Source organism: Portunus trituberculatus, chromosome 2 (genome assembly GCF_017591435.1).
Source record: "Portunus trituberculatus isolate SZX2019 chromosome 2, ASM1759143v1, whole genome shotgun sequence".
Taxonomy (NCBI): Eukaryota; Metazoa; Arthropoda; class Malacostraca; order Decapoda; family Portunidae; genus Portunus; species Portunus trituberculatus.
In genome coordinates, this window is record NC_059256.1 from 5,682,134 (window position 1) to 5,697,133 (window position 15,000).

Below are 15,000 nucleotides of genomic sequence, written 5' to 3' on the forward strand. Positions count from 1 at the left end.
TTAAATCCGTTCAAACAATCAATTAATTAACCTTTCCTTCTCTCCCTCTCCCTCTCCCTCTCTCTCTCTCTCTCTCTCAGGTAGTGTATAAGTATGTCTGAGAGTGTTTGAGTGTATATAACCGCGTTTGAGAGTGTTTGGCAGTGTTTTAATCCGTTCAAACAATCAATTAATTAACCTTTCCTTCTCTCTCTCTCTCTCTCTCTCTCTCTCTCTCTCTCTCTCTCTCTCTCTCTCTCAGGTAGTGTATAAGTGTGTTTGAAAGTGTTTGAGTGTATATAACCGCGTTTGAGAGTGTTTGGCAGTGTTTTAATACGTTCAAACAATCAATTAATTAACCTTTCCCTCTCTCTCTCTCTCTAGGTAGTGTATAAGTGTGTTTGAGTGTGTATAACCGCGTTTAAAAGTGTTTGGCAGTGTTTAAATACGTTCAAACAATCAATTAATTAACCTTTCCTTCTCTCCCTCTCCCTCTCTCCCTCTCTCTCTCTCTCTCTCCCAGGTAGTGTATGAGTGTGTTTGAGAGTGTTTGAGTGTATATAACCGCGTTTGAGAGTGTTTGGCAGTGTTTTAATACGTTCAAACAATCAATTAATTAACCTTTCCTTCTCTCCCTCTCCCTCTCTCTCTCTCTCTCTCCCAGGTAGTGTATAAGTGTGTTTGAAAGTGTTTGAGTGTATATAACCGCGTTTAAAAGTGTTTGGCAGTGTTTTAATACGTTCAAACAATCAATTAATTAACCTTTCCTTCTCTCCCTCTCTCTCTCTCTCTCTCTCTCTCTCTCTCCCAGGTAGTGTATAAGTGTGTTTGAAAGTGTTTGACTGTGTATAACCGCGTTTGAGAGTGTTTGGCAGTGTTTTAATACGTTCAAACAATCAATTAATTAACCTTTCCTTCTCTCTCTCTCTCTCTCCCTCTCTCTCTCTCTGTCTTTCCTAGGTAGTGTATAAGTGTGTTTGAAAGTGTTTGAGTGTATATAACCGTGTTTGAGAGCGTTTGGCAGTGTTTAAATCCGTTCAAACAATCAATTAATTAACCTTTCCCTCTCTCTCTCTCTCTCCTAGGTAGTGTATAAGTGTGTTTGAGTGTGTATAACCGCGTTTAAAAGTGTTTGGCAGTGTTTAAATCCGTTCAAACAATCAATTAATTAACCTTTCCTTCTCTCTCTCCCTCTCTCCCTCTCTCCCTCTCTCTCTCTCTCTCTCAGGTAGTGTATGAGTGTGTTTGAGAGTGTTTGAGTGTATATAACCAGTTTGGCAGTGTTTAAACTGTTCAAACAATCAATTAATTAACCTTTCCTTCTCTCTCTCTCCCTCTCTCTCTCTCTCTCTCTCTCTCCCAGGTAGTGAATCTGATCGGGTACCTGTGTTCAGCTTTCTCGCAATACAACAACAAGGCTCACAGTGAATGGTTCTGCTTTGTGTCCATGAGTGGATTTTGGTTCAGTGGCATTCTCCTGCTTCTCTACGTCCTTCATGTCATTGAGAAGTTCCAAAAGGTTCCTTGGCTCAAAGTGGTGAGTTTTTTAGGGTCATTTGAGGTTCTATGGGGTTTTTTTGAGGTTCTGTTTGAGTTTTTGGTGTTTTTTGGTGTTTTTTGGGTGTTTTTTGGGTGTTTTTTTAATGTTTTTTGGGTGTGTTTGGGTGGTTTCGAGTGTTTTGGTTTTTAATGGTTTTGGGTGTTTTTTGGGTGTTTTGGGTTTGTTTTTTGGGTGTTTTGGGTTTTGGTGTTTTTTGGGTGTTTTTGGTGTTTTGGGTTTTGGTTTTTAATGTTTTTGGTGTGTTTTGGGGTGTTTTGGGGTGTTTTGGAGTTTTTGGGGGTTTTGAGGTTTTTTGGTTTTCTGGCTCAAAGTGGTGAGTTTTTCAGGGTCATTTGAGGTTCTATTGGGTTTTTTTGAGGTTCTGTTTGAGTTTTTGATGTTTTGGTGTTTTGGGTGTTTTTTGGGTGTTTTTGGATTAATTTTAAGTTTCAGAGGGTTTTCTGGCTCAAAGTGGTGAGTTTTGGGTTTTTTCGAGGTTCTTTTCGGGTGTTCTTGGTGTTCCATTGGTGTTTTTGTTTTTTTTTTTTTTTTTTTAGTTTTTTTTGGGTATAGTTTGAAGTTCTAGGCTCAAAATGGTGAGTTTTGGTGTTTTTTGAGATTCTTTTTGTGGTTTTTTGGTGTTTTTTTTTGGGGTATGGAGTTTGTGGGAGTTTTTTGCGGGGTTTTGGGGGGTTTTTAGGGTTTAATTTGAAGTTTAAAGTGGTGAGTTTTTGGGTTTGGTTAGTAAGCTGCTCAATGAAAAATTATCCAACGCAATTTCTTAGTTAAAAATGGTGAGGTTTTGGGTGTTTTTGGGGGTTTTTGTGGGTTTTGGTCTGACATAATCGAGGATGAATAAGCTTTGAGACAGTTATCCCTTATCTCTCAGACCTGCAGGGGGACTGGCGACTAAGTGGACCCTTATTAAGACCAGCATTCATCCGTCACATTGAAAATTTTTTGACGTAATCGAGAATAAATAAGTTTTTAGACATTTATCCCTTATTTCTGAGACCTGCAGGGAACTGGGGACAAAGTGGGCGTAGAAGAGACGTAGAAGTCATTTATAGCCATTAAATTCTTGCTAAAAACTTGAATAAATGAGTAAAAAGCAAATTTATTCACCAGGAGCTGGGTTACTGTGCATTGTGGGCCCTACTCTACCTTATCGCCGCCTCTGTCAACATCTACCGCGGCGGAGCAGATTCGGCCGCTGGCTTCTTCGGCTACGTTGCCATGTGTATCTACGCCGCCGATGCCTTTCTGAAGTTCAAAGCCTGGCGATCCGGAGAACTAGCACAGGGGCAAAGGCAGATGCAGCAGGCCCCTGAGTTGGCTTCCCCTGGGGCTTACTAGAGGGGAAAATGTTAAAGAGTTCTCCCTTAGGAGCCGAAGTGTTTGGCGCCGATGTGTGAGAGATCTAAAGGCGGGAAAGTAGATTTTTCTTTCTAATTTCATTTTTCTTTCATTTCTAAAAGTTTGCAGGGACTCAGGGGGTGTGTCAGGGGTGGAAGGGTAGAGGAAGCCGTTGTCTCCCCTGGGTTATCCTCCCATGGGGCTTGTGAAGGGAGAAAACATGAAAAAATAAATAAATACCCCAAGATTTTAACGCTATGTTCCAATGCCATAACCATTTTATTATCATTTTGCTATTTTATACCTTCTGCCGCCCCCTGTCGCCTCATGCCGCCCCCTGCCACCCCCTGCTACTCTCTACTGCCCCCACTACCCTTCCCAGCAGTAACATGGTTGCCCACAGTTTACAAAATCGCATTGTTTGGCTCCAATGATCCAAAAAATATGAAAACCTGTCAATTTTTTGTGGGTGTTTTAAAAAGACATGTTTTTGTAATGTTTATTTCAATGTATTTTTATTTTTTGGGCATTTTATTACTTAAATCTTAATTAGAATATAATATAAGTTCATCTGCTACTACTACTACTACTACTACTACTATTACTACTACTACTATTGTTGCAAAGTTTCTAATTTAATTTCACTTATTTATATTTGCCTTGAAGTTTTTTTGGACGTAAGAATGTAATGGACGCGTTAGATAGGCCTAAATATTGAGGCCTATATATGTTTTCTTCATTATTGTTATTTGCGTAGGTGACTGAATGTAATAATAATAATAATAATAATAATAATAATAATAAGCGGTTTATTAGTTAGTAAATGTAAAAAATGTGTGTGTGTGTGTGTGTGTGTGCGTGTGTGTGTGTGTAGAAAATGTTTCCACTGTTAATGAATGTAAAGTTCCTCTCACAACATTCGTGTAAAAGGAACAGGAAACACTATATTGATGTTGCATGTTTAAAATAATAATGTTGGCTCTCTCAGTGAATGTTACGAAGTGAAATGTTCGTAAGTAATGTCGTAGAGAATAAGAAATGCATTACAAGTTACGACAATGTTAGTTCTCTCGGTGGAAGTTACAAAGGAAATATTCGTGAGCAAAGGTCATAAAATAATAAGGAATGCATTACGGAACCAGACAAAGTTGAAAGTTAAGTGTTCGTAAAGGTCATTAAAAATTTGAAAATGTATCACGAAACCAGTTAAGTCAAATATTAAGTGTTCGTAAAGGTCATAAAATAATAAGGAATGCATTACGGAACCAGTCGAAGTTGAAAGTTAAGTGTTCGTAAAGGTCGTAGAAAATAAAAAAAATGTATCACGAAAGCAGTGAAGTTGAAATTTAATGTTCGTAAGGTTTGTAAAAAAGTTCGTAAAGATTGCAAAGAATAAGGAATGCATTACGAAACCAGTTAAGTAAAAAATAAAATGTTCGTACAGGTCGTAAAAAATTTTTAAAATGTATCACGAAACCAGTGAAGTAAAAAATTAAGTGTTCGTAAAGGTTGTAAAAAGTTCGTAAAGATTGTAAGGAATAAGGAATGCATTACAGAACCAGTTAAATAAAAAATTGAGTGTTCGTAAAGATTGAAAAAAAATCAGAAATGTATCACGAAACCAGTTAAGTCAAAATTTAATGTTCGTAAAGGTTGTAAAAAGTTCGTAAAGATTGTAAAGAATAAGAAATACATTACAGAACCAGTTAAGTAAAAAATCAAATGTTCGTACAGGTCGTAAAAAAATTTGAAAATATATCACGAAACCAGTGAAGTCCAAAGTGAAGTGTTCGTAAAAGTTGTAAAGAATAAGAAATGCATTACGAAACCAGTGAAGTCAAAAATTAAATGTTCGTAAAGGTTGTAAAAAGTTCGTAAAGATTGTAAGGAATAAGGAATGCATTACGAAACCAGTTAAGTCAAAAATCAAATGTTCGTAAAGGTCGTAAAAAATTTTAAAATGTATCACGAAACCAGTGAAGTCAAAATTTAAGTGTTCGTAAAAGTTGTAAAGAATAAGAAATGCATTACGAATCTTTTCAAAGTTGATTAAAAGAGTTGAAAAAAATACTGATGTTTAAAAAAATGGAGAATATTGTTACGATAAAATTTTTGAAGATGTTATGAGACGGAAAAATGAAAATATAAATGAAATAGAAGATGGTGAAGAAAATTGATTTATTGACACTGAATCTCAAATAGTCCCAAATCAAAACTAGTAAAAAAAAAAAAAAAAAAGAATAAATAGATGAAAATGAAAACTGGTGAAGAAAAAAATGAAAACTAGAAAATAAATAACGAAAAATTGATAAAAATGCTGAAATAAAATGTTAGAAAATAATGTTTTTTTTTTTTGTTGTTATGATAAAATTTCTTAATATTTTATGAAAACTAGAAAAAAGAAATTAAAAAACTATCAAATAAATGAAAAATATATAAAAAAAACTATCATTTTTTTTCGGTTACAATAAAATTTTTGGAATATTTTACGAAATTAGAAAAAAAAAAAATAAACGAAATAAAAATAGACGATGGTTCAGAATATGACTTGGAATAGTGATGAGAGTTTTAGATACATGATGATGATGATGATGATGATGATGATGAAAATGATGACAATGATAATAATGATATGATAGTGAAAATGTTAACCGTGTAATTTGAACGTAAAAATAATAATAATAGTAATAATAATAATAATAATAATAATAATAATAATAATAATGATGATGATAAGAATAATGATAATAATGATAATGACAATAATAATATGATAGTGAAAATGTTAACTGCGTAATTTGAACATAAAAATAATAATAACAATAATAATAATAATAATAATAATAATAATAATAATAATAATAATAACAACAATAATAATAATAATAATAATAATAGTAATAATTTTCTAGATGTATATTTAGACACCGAAAATAACAAAAAATAAACAAACAATAATTAGAACATTAGGATAAAATTAGCTTAAATAAATTACACACAAAACAACAACAACAACAACAACAACAACAACATGCATTAAATAAATATATATAAACAATAAATAGATAGATAGATAGATAAACACAGCATTTTTGACCTCAAGAAGCTTAGGATTAAAAAAACAGCAATATAAACACACAAAACCCTGCCAATAATGATGAAATTGTCAAAAATAATTATGCAAATAATGAACAAGTTTAATGATACAATTTTTAAGCCATATTGTTAAAAAAAAAAGATAATAATGACTTTTTTTTAATGAATAATATTAAGGAAATTATTAGAATGGTATTGATAAGTTGGTATTTTTATATAGATAGAAATGGTTTAATGAATATATAATGATTTTAAATACTCAAAAAAAATTTACAACGACGTGCCTATAATGAAAATGCTGAATAATGTCAAATAAATTATAAAAAGGATATATAATGACTTCCAATACTCAAAACAGTGTCTATAATGAAAATGATGAATAATGACAAATAAATAAAAAAATTAATATATAATGACTTCAAATACTCAAAAAAAAAAAATTACAATGACGTGCCTATAATAAAAATGATGAAAAATGACAAATAAATAAAAAATAATAATATATAATGACTTCCAATACTCAAAACAGTGTCTATAATGAAAATGATGAATAATGACAAATAAATAAAAAAATTAATATATAATGACTTCAAATACTCAAAAAAAAATTACAATGACGTGCCTATAATGAAAATGATGAAAAATGACAAATAAATAAAAAAAATATATATAATGACTTCCAATACTCAAAACAGTGTCTATAATGAAAATGATGAATAATGACAAATAAATAATGGAAAATGATAATAAGATAACATATTTTATAGACAAAAGAACGACTTCAATGTATTTTGTTGTATAGCCTTGTTACGAGTTAAGAAAATAAGTCGTGGTTTTTTTTTTTACGAATTAAAGAAAAAGTTGTTGTTTTTTACGAGTTAAGAAAAGAAGTCGTGTTTTTTTTTTTACGAATCAAAAAAAAAAGTTGTGTTTCTATTACAAATTAAAAAAAGAAGTGTTTTTTTTACGAATTAAAAGTTTTTTTACGAATAAAAAAAAAGTCGTGTTTCCATTATGAATTAAAAAAAGAAGTCGTGGGTTTTTTTTACGAATAAAAGAAAAATTTGTTTTTTTTATGAATTAAAGAAAAGTGTTTTTACAAATCAAAGAAAAAAGTCGTGTTTTTTTTACAAATCAAGGTAAAAAAGTTTTTTTTTTACGAATCAAAGAAAAAAAGTCGTTTTTTTTATTACGAATTAAAAAAAGAAGTGATTTTTTTTTTTTTTACGAATCAAAGAAAAGAAAGTGTTTTCTTTACGAATCAGAAAAAAGTTCGTTTTTTTTACGAATCAAAGAAAAAAGTCGTGTTTTTTTTGCGAATTAAAAGGCATGGATGAAAAATTTCTGAAATTAGGAACGAAAGCAATGAAGTTATGAATTGAAATAGAAAGTTTGAAGTTATGAGAGAACATTTTAAGGTCGCTAATGAAAAAAAAATGAAGTTAGGAACGAAAGCAGTGAAGTTATGATTTGAAGTTATGGAGAACATTTTAAATTGTTGATGAAAAATTTTGAAGTTAGGAACGAAACCAATGAAGTTATGATTTGAAATAGAAAGTTTGAAGTTATGGAGAGAACATTTCAGTCACTAATGAAAAAAAAATGAAGTTAGGAACGAAAGCAGTGAAGTTATGAATTGAAGTTATGAAGAACATTTTAAAGTGTTGATGAAAAATTTTGAAGTTAGGAACGAAACCAATGAAGTTATGAATAGAAATAGAGAGTTTGAAGTTATGGAGAACATTTTAAGGTCACTAATGAAAAAAAATTGAAGTTAGGAACGAAAGCAATAAAGTTATGAATAGAAATAGAGAGTTATGAAGTTATGGAGAGAACATTTCAAAGTCACTAATGAAAAAAAATGAAGTTAGGAATGAAAGCAGTGAAGTTATGAATAGCACTAGAGAGTTTGAAGTTATAGAGACATTTGAAGAAGTTTTTAAAGACACGAAAAAAACAATAATAATAATAATAATTCCAATTTTAAGATTTTGAAGTTTAAGAAGGAAGTTACGAAGTTGGATTACCGAAGTTAGGAAAATATTAGAACTTTGAGAACTTAGAGAAAAATAATCGTAATAATAATTCTAATTTTCTTAAGTAATTTTCAAAAGAACATAACTTATTCTTAAATTAACATTCCCCGTAACATTATTATTATTATTATTATTACTACTACTACTACTACTACTACTACTACTACTACTACTACTACTACTACTACTACTACTACTGGAGGGTTTATAAGTAATTTCAAGATAGTGTTGGAAAGATTAGTGTTCTTATAAATGTCTCTCTCTCTCTCTCTCTCTCTCTCTCTCTCTCTCTCTCTCTCTCTCTCTCTCTCTCTCTCTCTCTCTTGTACAGTGTTGCCAGATGTGACGTGTTGTACAGTATTGTCAGATGTTGTGTGTGTGTGTGTGTGTGTGTGTGTGTGTGTGTGTGTGTGTGTGTGTGTGTGTGTGTGTGTTCATAAATTTTCTTCTACTTCTTCTTCTTCTTCTTCTTCTTCTTTTTGTTACTACTACTACTACTACTACTACTACTACTACTACTACTACTACTACTATTATGAGAGGCTTCCACATATTAACATATCAGTTGTATACAAATCCAGATGTGTGTGTGTGTGTGTGTGTGTGTGTGTGTGTGTGTGTGTGTGTGTGTGTGTGTGTGTGTAGCCATTATTTCTTCTTATCCTACTGCTGCCACCAACTGTAAACTCTCCCTATGTGTGTGTGTGTGTGTGTGTGTGTGTGTGTGTGTGTGTGTGTGTGTGTGTGTGTGTGTGTGTGTGTGTGATGTGAAGTTAATGATAATAATGATAATAATAATAATAATAATAATAATAATAATAATAATAATAATAATAATAATAATAATAATAATAACGATACTATGCATATTTGTAATGTTGTTGTTTGTTGTAGTTACAATTATTATTATTATTATTATTATTATTATTATTATTATTATTATTATTATTATTATTATTATTATTATTATCATTATCATTGTTTTTTGTTGTTGTTGAGTTGAAATATGTGAAAAAATATATATTAAAAAGACATTAAATAATAATAATAATAATAATAATAATAATAATAATAATAATATATGTGTGTTAGTAATGTGTAATTTTGATGTTTGTAATTATTATTGTTATTATTGTTATTACTATTACTCGTATATGTGTGTGTGCGTGTGTGTGTGTGTGTGTGTGTGTGTGTGTGTAGCCATTATTTCATCATATCCTATCGCTGCCACCAATTGTAAACTCTCCCTGTGTGTGTGTGTGTGTGTGTGTGTGTGTGTGTGTGTGTGTGTGTTAGTACGTGTAGATTGGCTAGACAGCTTAGAGAGAGAGTAATGATGGTAATATTTTCTGTATTGTGAGCTGTAACAATGATAATAAAAAGTAAACAATGTCTCTCTCTCTCTCTCTCTCTCTCTCTCTCTCTCTCTCTCTCTCTCACCCTAGAGATGATTGGAGGGGTTTTCAAGAGTGTTTCTCCAGTTAATAGTGCAGAAATCATGTCACTCTGCCTCTAGAACCATAAAAACACCTTTAAAAACACTTCATTTTATCAACACAACTGTTTTCCAAGGCCACAGAGATGACTGGAGGGGTTTTAAAGAGTGTTTCTCCAGTTAATAGTGCAGAAATCATGTCACTCTGCCTCTACAACCATAAAAACACCTTTAAAAACACTTCATTTTATCAACACAACTGTTTTCCAAGGCCACAGAGATGACTGGGGGGGTTTTAAAGAGTGTTTCTCCAGTTAATAGTGCAGAAATCATGTCACTCTGCCTCTAGAACCGTAAAAACACCTTTAAAAACACTTCATTTTATCAACACAACTGTTTTCCAAGGCCACAGAGATGACTGGAGGGGTTTTAAAGAGTGTTTCTCCAGTTAATAGTGCAGAAATCATGTCACTCTGCCTCTACAACCATAAAAACACCTTTAAAAACACTTCATTTTATCAACACAACTGTTTTCCAAGGCCACAGAGATGACTGGGGGGGTTTTAAAGAGTGTTTCTCCAGTTAATAGTGCAGAAATCATGTCACTCTGCCTCTAGAACCGTAAAAACACCTTTAAAAACACTTCATTTTATCAACATAACTGTTTTCCAAGGCCACAGAGATGACTGGGGGGGTTTTAAAGAGTGTTTCTTCAGTTAATAATGCATAAATCATGTCACTCTGCCTCTAGAACCGTAAAAACACCCTTAAAAACACTTCATTTTATCAACACAACTGTTTTCCAAGGCCACAGAGATGACTGGGGGGTTTTAAAGAGTGTTTCTCCAGTCAATAATGCAGAAATCATGTCACTCTGCCTCTAGAACCGTAAAAACACCCTTAAAAACACTTCATTTTATCAACATAACTGTTTTCCAAGGCCACAGAGATGACTGGAGGAGTTTTAAAGAGTGTTTCTTCAGTTAATAGTGCAGAAATCATGTCACTCTGCCTCTAGAACCATAAAAATCACTAACACATCTTCTTTGAGTGCTCCTAACGCCTTTTCAGTTAGCGAGGTGTTAATGTGAGGAATTCATGATCTAATGGTGTAGTTGGTGTTGACTTTGTGGTGGTTATTTGTATATAAGAGCCCCATTCATGACAGATTGTGTTATAAAGGAGAGGAAAAAATGCTTGAATCTCCCGCGCAAGGAAAGAGAAAACGAGGTATTTGTAAGGTAGGCTATGGTATTTTATTTCTTCTCCTTTTCTATCATCATAATTCTTGATGTATGCTGAATTTTAACTACATAATAGGGTGAAATAATAAAAATAGGAATAAACGCATTTTTCCATACATATTTAACTATCTAAACCATTATTATCCATGAATTTATATATTTTACAACAAATCTTATCAATATCCCTTAAACTACAATACAATCTTAGCTACGGTATATTCCACGTATATAAAACATTTCCCTCTATTTTTCACTACTATTTATAATATACAACATGAAAATTGACTTATATTTACAAAAACACATATATGAATCAGCTGACCACCACCACCACCACCACCGCCGCCATCAGCTGACGAGATAAACAAACCTCAAATCTTTAAAAACCTCAACACTTTTCCTTCCCCTGGCCACATTTCCCACAATTCCTTCTTGCTGAGGTGGAGGAGGAGGAGAAGAGGGGCCAGGGAGGAAGTGTGGAGGAGGAAGAGAGGAGAGGAGGTAAAATGGAGGAGGTGGAGGAAGAAATGTCTGTTTTGAGTCAGCTGGTGGACATTGAAATCGGAAGGAGAGAAAAAAGACCATTGTGTTCCAGGTGTAGGTGAGGTTTGAGTGCGTTTGAGTGTGTTTTGGGTGTATTTGAGTGCGTTTCGGGGTGTTTTGAGTGTGTTGGGTGTGTTTTAGGTGTATTTGAGTGCGTTTCGGGGTGTTTTGAGTGTGTTGGGTGTGTTTTGAGTGTGTTCTGGGTGTATTTGAGTGCGTTTCGGGGTGTTTGAGTGTGTTGTGTGTGTTTTGAGTGTGTTTTAAGTGTGTTGGATGTGTTTGAGTGTGTTTTGGGTGTATTTGAGTGCGTTTCGGGGTATTTTGAGTGTGTTGGGTGTGTTTTGGGTGTATTTGAGTGCGTTTCGGGGTGTTTTGGGTGTATTTGAGTGCGTTTCGGGGTGTTTTGAGTGAGTTTTGGGTGTATTTGAGTGCGTTTCGGGGTGTTTTGAGTGTGTAGGGTGTGTATTGAGTGTGTTGGGTGAGATTTGAGTGCGTTTGAGTGTATTTTGGGTGTATTTGAGTGCGTTTCGGGGTGTTTTGAGTGTGTTGGGTGTGTTTGAGGGGGTTTGGGTGTATTTGAGTGCATTTCGGGGTGTTTTGAGTGTGTTGAGTCTTTTGAGTGTGTTTTGGATGTATTTGAGTGCGTTTGAGTATGTTTTGGGTGTATTTGCGTTTCGGGGTGTTTTGAGTGTGTTGGGTGAGATTTGAGTGCGTTTGAGTGTGTTTTGGGTGTATTTGAGTGCGTTTCAGGGTGTTTTGAGTGTGTTGGGTGTGTTTTGAGTGTTTGAGTGCGTTTCGGGGTGTTTTGAGTGTGTTTTGGGTGTATATGAGTGAGTTTCGGGGTATTTTGAGTGTGTTGGGTGTGTTTTGGGTGTATTTGAGTGCGTTTCGGGGTGTTTTGAGTGTGTTGGGTGTGTTTTGAGTGTGTTTTGGGTGTATGAGTGCGTTTCGGGGTGTTTTGAGTGCGTTGGGGGTGTTTGAGGGATGATAGGTGTGTTTGGGGGTGCTTTGAAGGCGTTTGAGTGTGTTTGGTGGTGTTTGAGGCGTTTGAGTGTGTTTAGTGGTGTTGGAATGAGTTTTGAGTGTGTTTAAGTGTGTTTTGAGTGTATTTGGGTGTGTTTTGAGTGTGTTTAGGTGTGTTTGGAGCGTGTTTAAGTGTGTTTTTGAGTGAGTTTGAGTGTGTTGGGTGTATTTGAGTGCGTTTCAGGGTGTTTTGAGTGTTTAGGTGTGTGTAGGTGAGTTTTGAGTGTGTTTGAGGGATGATGGGTGTGTTTGGAAGTGTTTTGAGTGCGTTTGACTGTACTTGGGTGTGTTTGGATGTGTTGAGTGTATTTGGGTGTGTTTTGAGTGTGTTTGGGTATGTTAGGGAATGTTTTGAGTGTATTTGGTGATATTTGAGTGCGTTTGCATGTATTTGGGTGTGTTTCAGTGTATTTGAGTGCATTTTTGAGTGTGTTTAAGTATATTTGAGTGTGTTTGGATACCATTAAGTGCATTTTGATGGTGTTTAAGTATTTTGAGTGCGTTTGAGTGTATTTTGAGTGCATTGAGATTGTAGTTTGAGAATATATAAGTAAATTATCACATACACACACACACACACTCTCTCTCTCTCTCTCTCTCTCTCTCTCTCTCTCTCTCTCTCTCTCTCTCTCTCTCTCACTCCACACACCAAAACACACAAAACACTCAAAACTCAAAACACTCAAAACACACAAAACACAAAAACACCTCAAAACATTCAAAACACACCCAAAACATTCAAACACACAAACACAAAAACACTCAAACACACAAAACACTCAAACACCACAAACACACCAAAAACACTCAAACACACAAAACACACACAAAACACACACCCCAAAACCCTCAAATCATTCAAAACACACCCAAAACATTCAAAACACACCAAAACACACCAAAACCCTTAAACACTCTCAAAACACACTCAAACACACAAACACTTAAAAACACACCCAAAACACAAACCACTTAATAATTGATGTCATTAATTTATATAGAGCGTTAAAATTTACAACCTGGCCTTCCTCTTCTCTTTCCCTTGACAGCCGGCCGAGGGGGTGTGCTGGTGTGGGGGGCTCGGGGGGGCTGTGGTGGGGGTGAGGAGCAGGGTGATAGTTCTGCAACACCCCCACGAAGAGAAAAGGTGTTTGAGGACAGCCCCGATGTTGTCAGCCTGCCTGCCTCCCTCTCATTGTTTGATCCTCAGGGGTAAACGGTTTCCCTTGTCCAGGTGAGAGAGAGAGAGAGAGTGTGAGAGAGTGTGAGAGAGAGAGAGTGTTTTGGGGTTTTGAGAGAGATAGAGTTTGGGTGTTTTGTTTTGAGAGAGATAGAGTGTTGTGTAAGTGTGAGTGTGTGAGTGTGTTTGTGGGGTGAAATCTGTGTTTTTTGGGGTGTTTTGGGGTGTTTTGAGAGAGAGATAGAGTGTTTGTGGGGTGAAATTTGTGTTTTTTGGGTGTTTTGGGGTGTTTTGAGAGAGAGATAGAGTGTGTGAGTGTGTTTTGGGGTGTTTTGGAGTGTTTTGAGAGAGAGAGTGTGTGTGAGTGTGTTTGTGGGGTGAAATCTGTGTTTTTTGGGGTGTTTTGGGGTGTTTTGAGAGAGAGAGAGAGTGTGTGTGTGTTTTGGGTTGAAATCTGTGTTTTTTGGGGTGTTTTTGGGTGTTTTAAGGACAAAATGTGTGTTTTTGGGGTGTTTATGGGGAGATGTGTGTGTGTGTGTGTGTGTGTGTGTGAGAGAGAGAGAGAGAGAGAGAGAGAGAGAGAGAGAGAGAGAGAGAGAGAGAGAGAGAGAGAGACTGACTTATTGACAAACACAAAAAAAACACAAAAACACCCAAACACACCAAAACACAAAAACAAACACCAAAACACAAAAACACCCACAAAACACCCAAAACACCCAAAACACAAAAAACACAAAACACCAAAACACCAAAACCCACAAAAAACACTCAAAAACACACATTTTCACCCAAAACACCCCCAAATAATCCTTTTTTCCATCCTGCCCCACCCCGGACAGGTTCCCCGAGCTTGCCCCGATCTTGGCGAGCCCCGAGACCATCCTCATGTACCCGGGGGAGGGGGCTGTGGACCTGGAGGGGCTGAGGAGGGTGGGGTTCGGGGGACAAGCTCCCTATAATGTCATAATTCTGGATGGAACTTGGCAACAAGCTAAAAGTATTTATTTTAACTGCCCAGCCTTGCATTCTGTAAGACAGGTGAGTGTTTGGGGTGTTGTGGGGGTGTTTGGGGTGTGTGTGTTGGGGTGTGGGTGTGTGTGTGGGGGTGTGAGTGTGTTTTGTGGTGTTTTTGGGTGTTTTGGGTGTTTTGGGGTGTTTGTGTGTTTTGTGGTGTTTTTGGGGTGTTTTGTGGTGTTTTTTAGTGTTTTGGGGTGTTTTTGGGGTGTTTGGGGTGTTTTGGTGTTTTGGGTGTTTTACGTGTTTTGGTGTGTTTTGTGTGTTTTGTGGTGTTTTGGGGTTTTGTTTTGGGGTGTTTTGTGGTGTTTTTGATGTTTTGGGGTGTTTTGGGTGTTTTGGGGTGTTTTGGGGTGTTTGAGTGTGTTTTGGGATGTTTTGGTGTGTTTTGGTGTTTTGGTGTATTTGTGGTGTTTTGGGGTGTTTTGGGTGTTTTGCATGTTTTGGGTGTTTTGGGGTGTTTTGGATGTTTTGGTGGGTTTAGTGTGTTTTGGGGTGTTTTTGGATGTTTGGGAGTGTTTTGGTGTGTTTTGAGGTGTTTTGGTGTGTTT

At 35.2% G+C, this 15,000-nt stretch overlaps 2 protein-coding genes across 3 annotated transcripts in view; both read left to right on the plus strand.

Moving 5' to 3' along the window:
* Window positions 1–4,996, plus strand: part of LOC123503657 (CKLF-like MARVEL transmembrane domain-containing protein 8) — a 10,358-nt gene extending 5,362 nt beyond the window's left edge. For both annotated transcript variants that reach the window (XM_045253620.1, XM_045253611.1), the window contains exons 3-4: window positions 1,343–1,516; window positions 2,648–4,996. In XM_045253620.1, coding sequence (XP_045109555.1) covers window positions 1,343–1,516; window positions 2,648–2,875 — 402 coding nt within the window. In that variant the 3' untranslated portion in view covers window positions 2,876–4,996. The remainder of the gene's footprint in view (window positions 1–1,342; window positions 1,517–2,647) is intronic.
* Window positions 4,997–11,003: 6,007 nt separating this feature from the next.
* The window catches only part of LOC123503669 (tRNA-uridine aminocarboxypropyltransferase 2-like), a 5,961-nt gene continuing 1,964 nt past the window's right edge, over window positions 11,004–15,000 (plus strand). Inside the window, 4 exon segments of the mRNA XM_045253633.1 lie at window positions 11,004–11,287; window positions 13,302–13,306; window positions 13,309–13,486; window positions 14,275–14,473. Coding sequence (XP_045109568.1) covers window positions 11,193–11,287; window positions 13,302–13,306; window positions 13,309–13,486; window positions 14,275–14,473 — 477 coding nt within the window. The 5' untranslated portion in view covers window positions 11,004–11,192.